Source organism: Salvelinus alpinus, chromosome 8 (genome assembly GCF_045679555.1).
Source record: "Salvelinus alpinus chromosome 8, SLU_Salpinus.1, whole genome shotgun sequence".
NCBI classification, from domain to species: Eukaryota; Metazoa; Chordata; class Actinopteri; order Salmoniformes; family Salmonidae; genus Salvelinus; species Salvelinus alpinus.
This window is the reverse complement of record NC_092093.1, coordinates 23,020,313-23,033,152: the sequence shown is the minus strand read 5'-3', so window position 1 is coordinate 23,033,152 and position 12,840 is coordinate 23,020,313. Positions and strand designations below refer to the sequence as shown.

General features: G+C 43.5%; 1 protein-coding gene across 3 annotated transcripts in view; it reads right to left on the bottom strand.

Moving 5' to 3' along the window:
* fig4a (FIG4 phosphoinositide 5-phosphatase a) overlaps nucleotides 1–12,840 on the bottom strand; it is a 96,847-nt gene that overhangs the window by 58,869 nt on the left and 25,138 nt on the right. For all 3 annotated transcript variants that reach the window (XM_071413028.1, XM_071413030.1, XM_071413029.1), the window contains 3 exons: nucleotides 7,987–8,087; nucleotides 7,411–7,573; nucleotides 2,539–2,636 (listed from right to left, as the gene is read on the bottom strand). In XM_071413028.1, the coding sequence (XP_071269129.1) occupies nucleotides 2,539–2,636; nucleotides 7,411–7,573; nucleotides 7,987–8,087 (362 nt within the window). The remainder of the gene's footprint in view (nucleotides 1–2,538; nucleotides 2,637–7,410; nucleotides 7,574–7,986; nucleotides 8,088–12,840) is intronic.

Here is a 12,840-nt window from a genome sequence, read left to right as displayed (position 1 = left end):
GGATAATCTCCGCATGTGTGGTTCCAACCGTGAATCTTGGAGGAGGAGGTGTGATGGTATGGGGGTGACACTGTTGGTGATTTATTCAGAATTCAAGGCACACTGAACCAGCATGGTTTCCACAGCAATCTGCAGCGATACGCCATCCCATCTGGGTTGCGCTTAATGGAACAATAATTAATTTTTCAACAGGACAATGACCCAACATCTCCAGGCTGCGTAAGGGTTATTTGACCAAGAAGGAGAGTGCTGGAGTGCTGCATCAGATGACCTGGCCTCCACAATCACCCATCCTCAATGCAATTGAGATGGTTTGGGATGAGTTGGACCGCAGTGAAGGAAAAGGCGGCAACAAGTGCTCAGCATATGTGGGAACTCCTTCAAGAAAAGCATTCCAGGTGAATCTGGTTGAGAGAATGCCAAGAGTGTGCAAAGCTGTAATCAAGGCAAAGGGTGGCTACTTTGAAGAATCTAAAATATATTTCAATTTTTTTAACATGAATCCATATGTGTTATTTCAGAGTTTTGCTGTCTTCACTATTATTCTACAATGTAAAAAATAGCAAAAATAAAGAAAAATCCTTGAATGAGTAGGTGTGTCCAAACTTTTGACTGGTAATGTATATACACTACTGTTCAAAAGTTTGTGGTTACTTGGATATGGCTTTAAAAAAAAAAAAGTTTGTTTTTGAAAGAAAAGCAATTTTTTTGTCCATTAAAATAACATCAAAATGATCGCAAATACAGTGTAGACATTGTTAATGACTATTGTAGCTGGAAACGGCAGATTTTTTATGGAATATCCACATAGGCGTACAGAGGCCCATTATCAGCAACCATCACTATTGTGTTCCAATGGCACGTTGTGTTAGCTAATCCAAGTTTATAATTTTAAAAAGGTTAATTGATCATTAGAAAACCCTTTTGCAATTATGTTAGCACAGTTGAAGACTGTTGTTCTGAATAAAGAAGCAATAAAACTGGCCTTCTTTAGACTAGTTGAGTATCTGGAGAATCAACATTTGTGGTTTCGATTACAGGCTCAAAATGGCCAGAAACAAATAAGTTTCTTCTGAAACTCATCAGTCTATTCTTGTTCTGAGAAATTGCCAAGAAACTGAAGATCTTGTACAATGCTATGTACTATTTCTTTCACAGACCAGCGCAAACTGGTTCTAACCAGAATAGAAAGAGGAGTGGGAGGCCCCAGTGCACAACTGAGCAAGAGGACAAGTACATTAGAGTGTCTAGTTTGAGAAACAGACGCCTCACAAGTCCTCAACTGTCAGCTTCATTAAATAGTACCCGCAAAACACCAGTCTCAACATCGATAGTGAAGAGGCGACTCTGGGATGCTGGCCTTCTAGGCAGAGAAAGGAAAAGCCATATCTCTGTCCAGTGTCTGTGTTCTTTTGCCCATCTTAATATTTTGTTTTCATTGGCCAGTCTGAGATATGGCTTTTAAGTGACACCAAACTTATTTCCGGGCAATTTGGATAACTAGGGCCACTAACAATTTATAGGGCATTCACTCCCTGCTCTAAAATGTAGAGAAAAACAGGGCAATTCAAGAGCGTGCTATAAATTAATGTCAAAATGTAGTTTCCTTTGCCCTGTCATTATCAATCACTTGTTCTTGACAGTGTTGATGAAATAAGAACGTTAGTTTGCTAGTTTAGACTGAGGTGCTCTTGGTTGTATCTCTTCCATATTTAGCATTGGGAGATGGCACCATTTGGAGGTCTTTCTGCAGGATGGACCTATCAAAATCAACTTGATACCCTCGTCATTTTCATCTCCGATCCTTGGCTTCCATTGGCTATTTATTGGCGATCAATTTACATTGAGAGGGGCCGTTTCTATAGCGATTAAAAGGGAAAGACTCAGAAATACACAATGAAAACAGGAACAGATTGTCTACGCGGAGGGTGGATAATGAAATTCAGTCTGTCAGTCTTCTAAATAAATATTATTTAGTCCCTATGTTGCTTTCTATTTCACGGATTTCATTTAGAAAAAGTCCATATTTTCACTCATGAACGTGTAGCCAATGGTTAGCTTGTCAGTTGATGTTCGAAGTTAGCGCCAATCTGCCATGAAGCAGCGCCACAGAGTTCTATTGAGCAGTGACCACTTTTTGATCATCCCGGTGACGACATTTCATTCACTCTAAACATGCTCAATTCTCTGAGTATTCTCATGGTAGAGACATGAGGTTTGGACTATTGCTTTTCTGGCGCAATTTTCTATTGAATGGACATATTTGTATAAACCTTGAATGAACTAATCATTTTATGGGTGAACACACAACAATTTAAATGAAGTAAATGGATCCGTGGAGACAAACTGTGGAACAATCCTTTAACTGTCCACTGATGTAACAGTATCGTAAATGGGTACTCTGAGGAAGGTTTCATCTATTGGACTCAGTTTCTACCAGAGTAATTATTCCGTTGTTCCATTAACAGTGTGACTGAGGTGTTGGTCTGAGGTGCCCTGTGGTGGGTGGTGCGGTGCGGTGCGGTGAGGTGCGGTTACCTTGACGAGGTTGAGGATGATGATGGGTGAGCCAAACCGCTGGAGCATCTGGTCAAAATGGAGGGCAGCTACATGGGCATAGGGGTCGGCCTGATCCACTGAAACACAACAGAGAGAGGTCAGAGGGCAGCTACATGGGCATAGGGGTCGGCCTGATCCACTGAAACACAACAGAGAGAGGTCAGAGGGCAGCTACATGGGCATAGGGGTCGGCCTGATCCACTGAAACACAACAGAGAGGTCAGAGGGCAGCTACATGGGCATAGGGGTCGGCCTGATCCACTGAAACACAACAGAGAGAGGTCAGAGAGCAGCTACATGGGCATAGGGGTCGGCCTGATCCACTGAAACACAACAGAGAGAGGTCAGAGGGCAGCTACATGGGCATAGGGGTCGGCCTGATCCACTGAAACACAACAGAGAGGTCAGAGGGCAGCTACATGGGCATAGGGGTCGGCCTGATCCACTGAAACACAACAGAGAGAGGTCAGAGAGCAGCTACATGGGCATAGGGGTCGGCCTGATCCACTGAAACACAACAGAGAGAGGTCAGAGAGCAGCTACATGGGCATAGGGGTCGGCCTGATCCACTGAAACACAACAGAGAGAGGTCAGAGGGCAGCTACATGGGCATAGGAGTCGGCCTGATCCACTGAAACACAACAGAGAGGTCAGAGAGCAGCTACATGGGCATAGGGGTCGGCCTGATCCACTGAAACACAACAGAGAGAGGTCAGAGAGCAGCTACATGGGCATAGGGGTCGGCCTGATCCACTGAAACACAACAGAGAGAGGTCAGAGAGCAGCTACATGGGCATAGGGGTCGGCCTGATCCACTGAAACACAACAGAGAGGTCAGAGGGCAGCTACATGGGCATAGGGGTCGGCCTGATCCACTGAAACAAAACAGAGAGAGGTCAGAGAGCAGCTACATGGGCATAGGGGTCGGCCTGATCCACTGAAACACAACAGAGAGAGGTCAGAGAGCAGCTACATGGGCATAGGGGTCGGCCTGATCCACTGAAACACAACAGAGAGAGGTCAGAGAGCAGCTACATGGGCATAGAGGTCGGCCTGATCCACTGAAACATAACAGAGAGAGGTCAGAGGGCAGCTACATGGGCATAGGGGTCGGCCTGATCCACTGAAACACAACAGAGAGAGGTCAGAGAGCAGCTACATGGGCATAGAGGTCGGCCTGATCCACAACATAGAGGTCAGAGGGCAGCTACATGGGCATAGGGGTCGGCCTGATCCACTGAAACACAACAGAGAGAGGTCAGAGAGCAGCTACATGGGCATAGGGGTCGGCCTGATCCACTGAAACACAACAGAGAGAGGTCAGAGGGCAGCTACATGGGCATAGGGGTCGGCCTGATCCACTGAAACACAACAGAGAGGTCAGAGGGCAGCTACATGGGCATAGGGGTCGGCCTGATCCACTGAAACACAACAGAGAGAGGTCAGAGAGCAGCTACACTACCGTTCAAAAGTTTGGAGTCACTTAAAAATGTCCTTGTTTGTTTAAAGAAAAGCACATTTTTTGTCCATTAAAATAACAGAAAAATTATCAGAAATACAGTGTAGACATTGTTAATGTTGTAAATGACTATTGTACATGGAAACGGCAGATTTCTCATGGAATATCTACATAGGCGTAGAGGCCCATTATCAGCAACCATCACTCCTGTGTTCCAATGGCACGTTGTGTTAGCTAATCCAAGTTTATCATTTTAAAAAGGCTAATCGATCATTAGAAAACCCTTTTGCAATTATTTTAGCACAGCTGAAAACTGTTGTCTGATTAAAGAAGCAATAAAACCGGCCTTCTTTAGTCTAGTTGAGTATCTGGAGAATCAGCATTTGTGGGTTCGATTACAGGCCCAAAATAGCCAGAAACAAAAAACTTTCTCCTGAAACTTGTCAGTCTATACTTGTTCTGAGAAATTAAGACTATTCCATGCGAGAAATTGCCAAGAAACTGAAGATCTCGTACAATTCTGTGTACTACTGCCTTCACAGAACAGCGCAAACTGTCTCTAACCAGAATAGACAGAGTGGGAGGCCCCGGTGCACAACTGAGCAAGAGGACAAGTACATTAGTGTCTAGTTTGAGAAACGGACGCCTCACGAGTCCTCAACTGGCATCTTCATTAAATAATACCCGCAAAACACCAGTCTCAACGTCAACAGTGAAGAGGGGACTCCGGGATGCTGGCCTTCTAGGCAGAGTTGCAAAGAAAAAAACATATCTCAGACTGGCCAATAAAAATTAAATATTAAGATGGGCAAAAGAACAGACACTGGACAGAGGAACTCTGCCTAGAAGGCCAGCATCCCGGTGTCGCCTCTTCACTGTTGACGTTGAGACTGGTGTTTGTGGGTACTATTTAATGAAGCTGCCAGTTGAAGACTTGAGGCATCTGTTTCTCAAACTAGACACTCTAATGTACTTGTCCTCCTTGCTCAGTTGTGCACCGGGGCCTACCACTCTTTCTATTCTGGTTAGAGCCTGTTTGTGCTGTTCTGTGAAGGGAATAGTACACAGCGTTGTATGAGATTTTCTCCATCATTTCACCCATCCGCTCTATTCTCCTTTCTGCCCCTCTCTCCATCATTTCACCCATCCGCTCTATTCTCCTTTCTGCCCCTCTCTCCATCATTTCACCCATCCGTTCTATTCTCCTTTCTGCCCCTCTCTCCATCATTTCACCCATCCGTTCTATTCTCCTTTCTGCCCCTCTCTCCATCATTTCACCCATCCGTTCTATTCTCCTTTCTGCCCCTCTCTCCATCATTTCACCCATCCGCTCTATTCTCCTTTCTGCCCCTCTCTCCATCATTTCACCCATCCGCTCTATTCTCCTTTCTGCCCCTCTCTCCATCATTTCACCCATCCGCTCTATTCTCCTTTCTGCCCCTCTCTCCATCATTTCACCCATCCGTTCTATTCTCCTTTCTGCCCCTCTCTCCATCATTTCACCCATCCGCTCTATTCTCCTTTCTGCCCCTCTCTCCATCATTTCACCCATCCGCTCTATTCTCCTTTCTGCCCCTCTCTCCATCATTTCACCCATCCGTTCTATTCTCCTTTCTGCCCCTCTCTCCATCATTTCACCCATCCGCTCTATTCTCCTTTCTGCCCCTCTCTCCATCATTTCACCCATCCGCTCTATTCTCCTTTCTGCCCCTCTCTCCATCATTTCACCCATCCGCTCTATTCTCCTTTCTGCCCCTCTCTCCATCATTTCACCCATCCGCTCTATTCTCCTTTCTGCCCCTCTCTCCATCATTTCACCCATCCGCTCTATTCTTTCAGTGTTATGACTTCATGTGGTGGCCATGCAGAGCCCCACACCTGCAGACAATTCAGCCAACCAAATGAAGATCTGGGTCAGTCAAACATCTCTTCCCCTCATGATCAGTCATGAGGGGAAATCAGTCATCCATTTAGGTCAGTTGTAAATGGTGATGTTGGGTAACCAGGGTGGGGGGGGGAGCTGACTGAAGCCATTTTATGAGGCCCTCATCCTCGTTCCCACGTGGGTCGTCATGATTAGGACGAGGAAGCATGAAAATACACGCTTCTCTTCATCCCTCCCTACAAAGCTATTCACCTACTTAAGCATGTCATAAAGACAACAGGAGGCTTGTGTAACCGCAGTCTCATTTTTCAGGACCGGCTGGCTGGGTGGGTGGTGACTGACCGCTATGTCCCACCAGGGTCTTCCTGATCGTCTACCTGTCCTAAATTCACTAATGGCTGATGATCTTGGAGCTGACAGGCATCGTTATCGAACAAGAATTGACATGTAATTGGACATCTTTGTGTCTATGGGCTTCTATATCTGTGTGTGTGCCTGATGCCATATCGCTGAATTGATTTAATGGGTTAGCTGAATGACGTTTGAGCGGGCGCTTCATGAGATGGATTTCCATGGCTGAACAGCTGCACACAAGCCCAAGATCCCCATGCACAATGCCAAGCGTTGGCTGGAGTGCTGTAACGCTCTTCGCCATTGGACTCTGGAGCAGTGGAAAAACATTCTCCGTAGTGATGAATCACACTTCACCATCTGGCAGTCCAACGGACGAATCTGGGTTTGGCGGATGCCAGGAAAACGCTACCTGCCCCAATGCATAGTGATGTTATATCAGCAAAGGGGGGACCAACTCCATATTAATGCCCATGATTTTGGAATGAGATGTTCGACGAGCAGGCGTCAACATACTTTTGGTTATGTAGTGTAGATAGACAGATGGGAGAGGGAGGGTAAGGTCCCCATCACATAGATCTTGAGGACACACTAGCTCTCTCTGTACATTACATCTCTGCATTATGCACGTAAATGTCATCCTAGGATGGACTGAAAACCAAATGGAGGATGAGAGGAAAAGATAATTTCATATACAAATGCATGCGGGCGCGAGCGCGCATACACACATCTTGGGACAAGCTCTCAATCTCTTAGGTAAATATCATCCACGATGGACTGTAGACCAAATGGGGTAAGAGAGGATAACATCATTTAATGCAGTCGAGTCCACACACAAACTGCAGTCTCTCTCCACCTTTTCAATCTCTGAGACCATCTGATCCTCACACACTCCCTAGGATGTATCCTGCTGGAGTCATAATGAGAAACAGAGATGGATGAAAAGAGGTGAGAATATCTCTCTCTCATCAATAGTAAAACATGGTCCGTTTGGCCAGAGTATAGTTTATAGTATTACTACTACTGTAAGTGCTGTAGTAATGTGTATCTTATGGCATATTGGTGATATGGGTATGTCCAGACAGAGACCAGTAGACCACATTATATTAATGATACTGTACAGTGTATACGATATTTAATGATGATAACATCTTACATCGTATAGGTGGTTTAGGCATCATGGTGGAGATGTCCTGGGACCAATAGAGGGGAACGGAACCCCTGACCTGAACGTACGAAGAGTAACTCCCCGCCGTGAATGACATCACCGACGCATCGTGGATGATCTGCTCAGTCTCCACCTCATTGGCTACGTCGCCCTGCAGAGGACCAGATGAAAACAGGTGAGGGACAATATACAGAGAGAACCACATGGATCTACACACTCTTAGATGGCCCCATAGTTGGTTTTTTCATTGTTCAACAGTTTTGACCTGTAATTGACAGGAGTGGACCATATACTGAACCAGAAAGTCATCCCAAAATGAGCACAAACACACCTTACGACTTTCAATCCTGGCCTAAACTAAGCCGCGCGGAGGGAATAATAGATACATAATTTGGCCTCAAACACAGCATACTGAACCCCTTTACCACCAAACTACACACACAAAGGAGATGCAGAGACACGGTGCTTACATTAACCCCCCCCCTTTGTGCCATGCTGCTATTATATAACACCGGGGGCGACTTCGCCCTGTTGTCGTGGCGACAAGATAAGGCAGGAGGTTACCTCGCAGTTGGCTCCCCTCTTGAGGAAGCGGGTGCCAGCGAATTTACTGGAGCGCCTGGCGATGAGGGTGACATGAACCGGACGACCGTAGATCAGGAGCTCTTCACACAGAGGTTAAGGTGGGACACACACAGTTGTAATATAAAAAGGCAAAGTGTCATTGGTTTCAAATAACAATTAGTAAATGATTGAAATGGTATTGTAATTCACTCGCCACGCAAAACACCTAGGATAAGAGAGATACTTCAAAGAAGGAGACAAGATGGTGCTTTGGCACTTCCCAACTTACTGTTTCACTACTGGGCAGCTAATATTCAGAAGATTTTGGTCTGGTGTAATTCTCCAAGTACCAACTGGTGCTCAATAGAAGCACATTCTTTCCAATCATCCCCTTCTCTTCTTGAATCTGTGCCCCACTATCCATGTGTCCTTCAGAGTACACTACAAATTCTATTGTGCTCTCTACTTTGAAGATCTGGAAACAATTTTGTCAGCATTTTAGACTTTCTGCACCTTATCTTCTACTCCCTATTTGGAACAACCATCCATTTCTACCCTCCAATCTTGACCAGGATTTGTTTTTGTGGCGTGAGAGAGGTTTGGTATGTTTCAACTATTTATTATTTTTAGAAGGGACCTTTGCCAGTTTTAATGATCTCGTAGCTAAATGTAATCTGCCTTAATCTCTTCCGCTATTTCAAAGCTCGTAATTTTGTTAGTTCTCACTTTCCTACTTTTCCTTAATCACCTCCTATCACGCTATTAGAAGGGATCCTGTCACTCCCGCAGATATGGGGACATCTCATATGATGATGTTATGCTCTCCTCTGAAAACCTCTCCCATCAACAAACTAAAGACTTACTGGGGAAGAGAACTTGACCTAACAGATGACTGGTCGGAGGAGGCACTTCTTAGGGTTAACATATTCCTGTGCTCGGTTAAGTTTAAATCAGATCAAAGTGTTGGACAAAATTCATTACAAAAAAGGCAAAAAACTATTCATTTTCCCCCAGAGACAAATGACACAATGCGTAATGTCTCCCGCTGATCACAGTCACATGTTTTACTCATGCTCTAAGCTGTCAAGAGTTTTGTTCTTCCTTTTTAACTTCTTATGGCTGGGGGGCAGTATTGAGTAGCTTAGATGAGTAAGGTGCCCAGAGTAAACTGCCTGCTACTCAGGCCCAGAAGCTAAGATATGCATATTAGTAGTAGATTTGGATAGAAAACACTCTGAAGTTTCTAAAACTGTTTGAATGATGTCTTTAAGTATAACTGAACTCATATGGCAGGCAAAAACCTGAGAAGAAAATCCAACCAGGAAGTGGGAAATCTGAGGTTTGTAGTTTTTCAACTCTTTGCCTATCCAAGATACAGTGGAAATTTGGTCCGATTGCACTTCCTAAGGCTTCCACTAGATGTCAACAGTCTTTAGAACCTTGTTTGAGGCTTCTACTGTGAAGGAGGATGGAATGAGAGCTGTTTCAACCAGGTGTCTGGCAGAGTGCCATGAGCTCACTCAGGCGCGCCCCTGTGAGAGTTAGCTGCGTTCCATTGCATTTCTAAAGACAAAGGAATTCTCTGGTTGAAACATTATTGAAGATTTATGTTAAAAACATCCTAAAGATTGATTCTATACATCGTTTGACATGTTTCTACGAACTGTAACAGAACTTTTTGTCTGGATCTAGTGCTCGCGCCTCATGAATTTGGATTTGTGAACTAAACACGCGAACAAAAAGGAGGTATTTGGACATAAATTATGGACTTTATCGACACAAAACAAACATTTGTGGATCTGGGATTCCTGGGAGTGCATTCTGATGAAGATCATCAAAGGTAAGTTAATATTTATAATGCTATTTCTGACTTCTGTTGACTCCACAACATGGCGGGTATCTGTATGGCTTGTTTTTGTGTCTGAGCGCCGTACTCAGATTATTGCATGGTGTGCTTTTTCCGTAAAGTTTTTTTGAAATCTGACACAGCGGTTGCATTAAGGAGAAGTGGATCTATAATTCCATGTATAACACTTGTATATTTTCATCAACATTTATGACGAGTATTTCTGTAAATTGATGTGTCTCTCTGCAAAATCACCAGATGTTTTGGAATCAAAACATTACTGACCATAACACGCCAATGTAAACTGAGATTTTTGGATATAAATATAAACTTTATCGAACAAAACATACATGTATTGTGTAACATGAAGTCCTATGAGTGTCATCTGATGAAGATCAAAGGTTAGTGATCCATTTATCTTTATTTCTGCTTTTTGTGACTACTCTCTTTGGCTGGAAAAATGGCTGTGTTTTTCTGTGACTAGTTGCTGACCTAACATAATCGTTTGGTGTGCTTTCGTCGTAAAGCCTTTTTGAAATCGGACACTGTGGTGGGATTAACAACAAGTTTATCTTTAAAATGGTGTAAAATACTTGTATGTTTGAGGATTTTTATTTATGAGATTTCTGTTGTTTGAATTTGGCGCCCTGCACTTCCACTGGCTGTTGTCATATCGATCCCGTTAGCGGGATTTCAGCTGTAAGAAGTTAACTTCTCTCTCTAAAGGTATTGATATTGACCTGCAGTCTTGTCCTTTGATAGCTATATTTGGACTTCCATTTGTGCTGTCTATTCTCACCTAAAGTAAAGCAGATGTAACATTTGCTTCACTAGTAGCCCGCCAACAGATTTGGCTTAATTGGAAATCTCCCAAAACAACCGCTGAGTTCTTATGTCTTTTCTTAATTTAGAGTGCATGTACTGCTAACTTTTTTCTGAGATGGCCACCTTTAATTTCCTTTTTTTGACAAATTACACTTTATTGAGCAAGATTAAGAACTTGGGACCAAAAGGGGGGGAATAGTGTGTTGTGATCTGTTGTACTTTTATTTTCATATTGAATGTTAGTTTGCTTGTTTTTTTTGGGGGGGGGGGGGCTTCTCCAATAAGAAAAGGGGGAAAAAAATATTGGTACTCATGTCAAGAATTGTAAAGTGTATGCATTTATATGTCTAATTCAAGAAAGGGAGAAATTGCCCCTGCCAATCACTGTTCCCCTCCATCTCTCTCGCACTAATTTACTAAGTCCCTCTCTTAACTCTGTTTTCCTCTTTACCTCCATCACTTCCTCCATCTCTGTGCCTTTCTTCACCCCTCCCCCTCCTCGAATTCCTAGAAGGAAACTTTCTGCCTGGGTTTCTCTGGGAAAAGAACCATGAGAAGGATGACTTCCAGGAACCGTTGTCTAAACCCAGCGTCTGCAATGTGGCCCCCACTGCCCCTCTAACCAGCCAACCTGGTGAGACACACACACTTAACCCTCGTGCTATTCAGCAATATTTGCTGTAAACCAGTGGTCCTCAACTGGTTGTCTCAGGACCCAAATTGAACCAAAATTTCTCAGTCGCAACCCAATATTAGCATCCCATTTTGTTGTTGCAAAAATACAATCTGGAAAACTATTTAGAATGCTATATTGATAGTAAATGTAGCAATTATATGATAAGGGAACAACATTCCCCCCTTTTTCCATTGTCAATAACTCTAATTTGCCAATATTCTTGATGAAGAATGTTAATAAGCTGACTGGTTTGAGACCACAAAATTAACCAAATCCGCTAAATAGCACTGCTAATAGCTCCAGATAAGAAAATACTGTGATTGAAAAAATAGTTTCAGAAATAAAACAAATAATAAATGTAAGTAGGTTCATTATCATTTCCCCACACTTTTAGTTGTTTAAGTTCAGACTGAAGTATTTTTGTTTATACTATCCATTTTCTCTTTCATCTCGCCATCACTGGGATACTGGGGAGTTCACTTATTCATCTCATGACTGTGGAGGAGGTGATTCATTATTACTTGCGTATATAAAAAGCCAAGAACAACTTCAGTCAAGCAGAAGAGTCATTAGCTAAAACCTCTCATGGCTAAGAGGTGCAATGAATGGTTATAATGTCTTAATGTCTGCTTATAAGATCTGCACTGACGGATAGTTAAACTGGGCTCTCAAAATCAGGGACACAATTCATCAGATTTAGTTATTCTCAAGCACTTCTACCCAAGCCCCAAGCATCCACACTCAAATATGCATCAATATAACCAAACCATGCATCAATATAACCAATGTAGGCATACATTTTGTTTCAAGTGTGTTTTTCTTTGGCTTAGTGGAGACATTAGCTGTGCGTTCCTAGTCTAAACAAAAATAAACTGTTATTTTCCACCTCATATACCAGATGGGCAAAGCATGCAAATGCGGTACTGTTTTCATACCTGATAAGCATTGCTTAATATTTTTATATAGACCATAATATAAACACAAATCGCTTAATGCAGCTTAGCAGACTGGCGAGCATCTGGCTCATTAGGTATTCCAAGTGCCCCCCAAACAGAAACAAACAAATAAATGGTATTCCATGTGTTGTGGAACAAGAGGCAGGCACACACTTTCCAGTGAGCAGCATGCCAGACACATGATAGAAAAAAAAATAGAAAAAAAGAAAACTCGGCCAAACTCGGCCAACCAGCAGCCTATCGAACAAACAATAGACCAGTCGATTAAATTGTCAGCCCTAGTGGATACCAACATCTGGAACATGGCAAAAGCACCAAATCACTGACACAAGCACACATGCACATTTGCAGCACCTGACTACTAAACTGAACTCTACTTTGCAGGTCGTAACCAGGCAGGAGGAAAAGGATACTGGACTGGCCACAGGTCGTAACCAGGCAGGAGGAAAAGGATACTGGACTGGCCACAGGTCGTAACCAGGCAGGAGGAAAAGGATACTGGACTGGCCACAGGTCGTAACCAGGCAGGAGGAAAAGGATACTGGACTGGC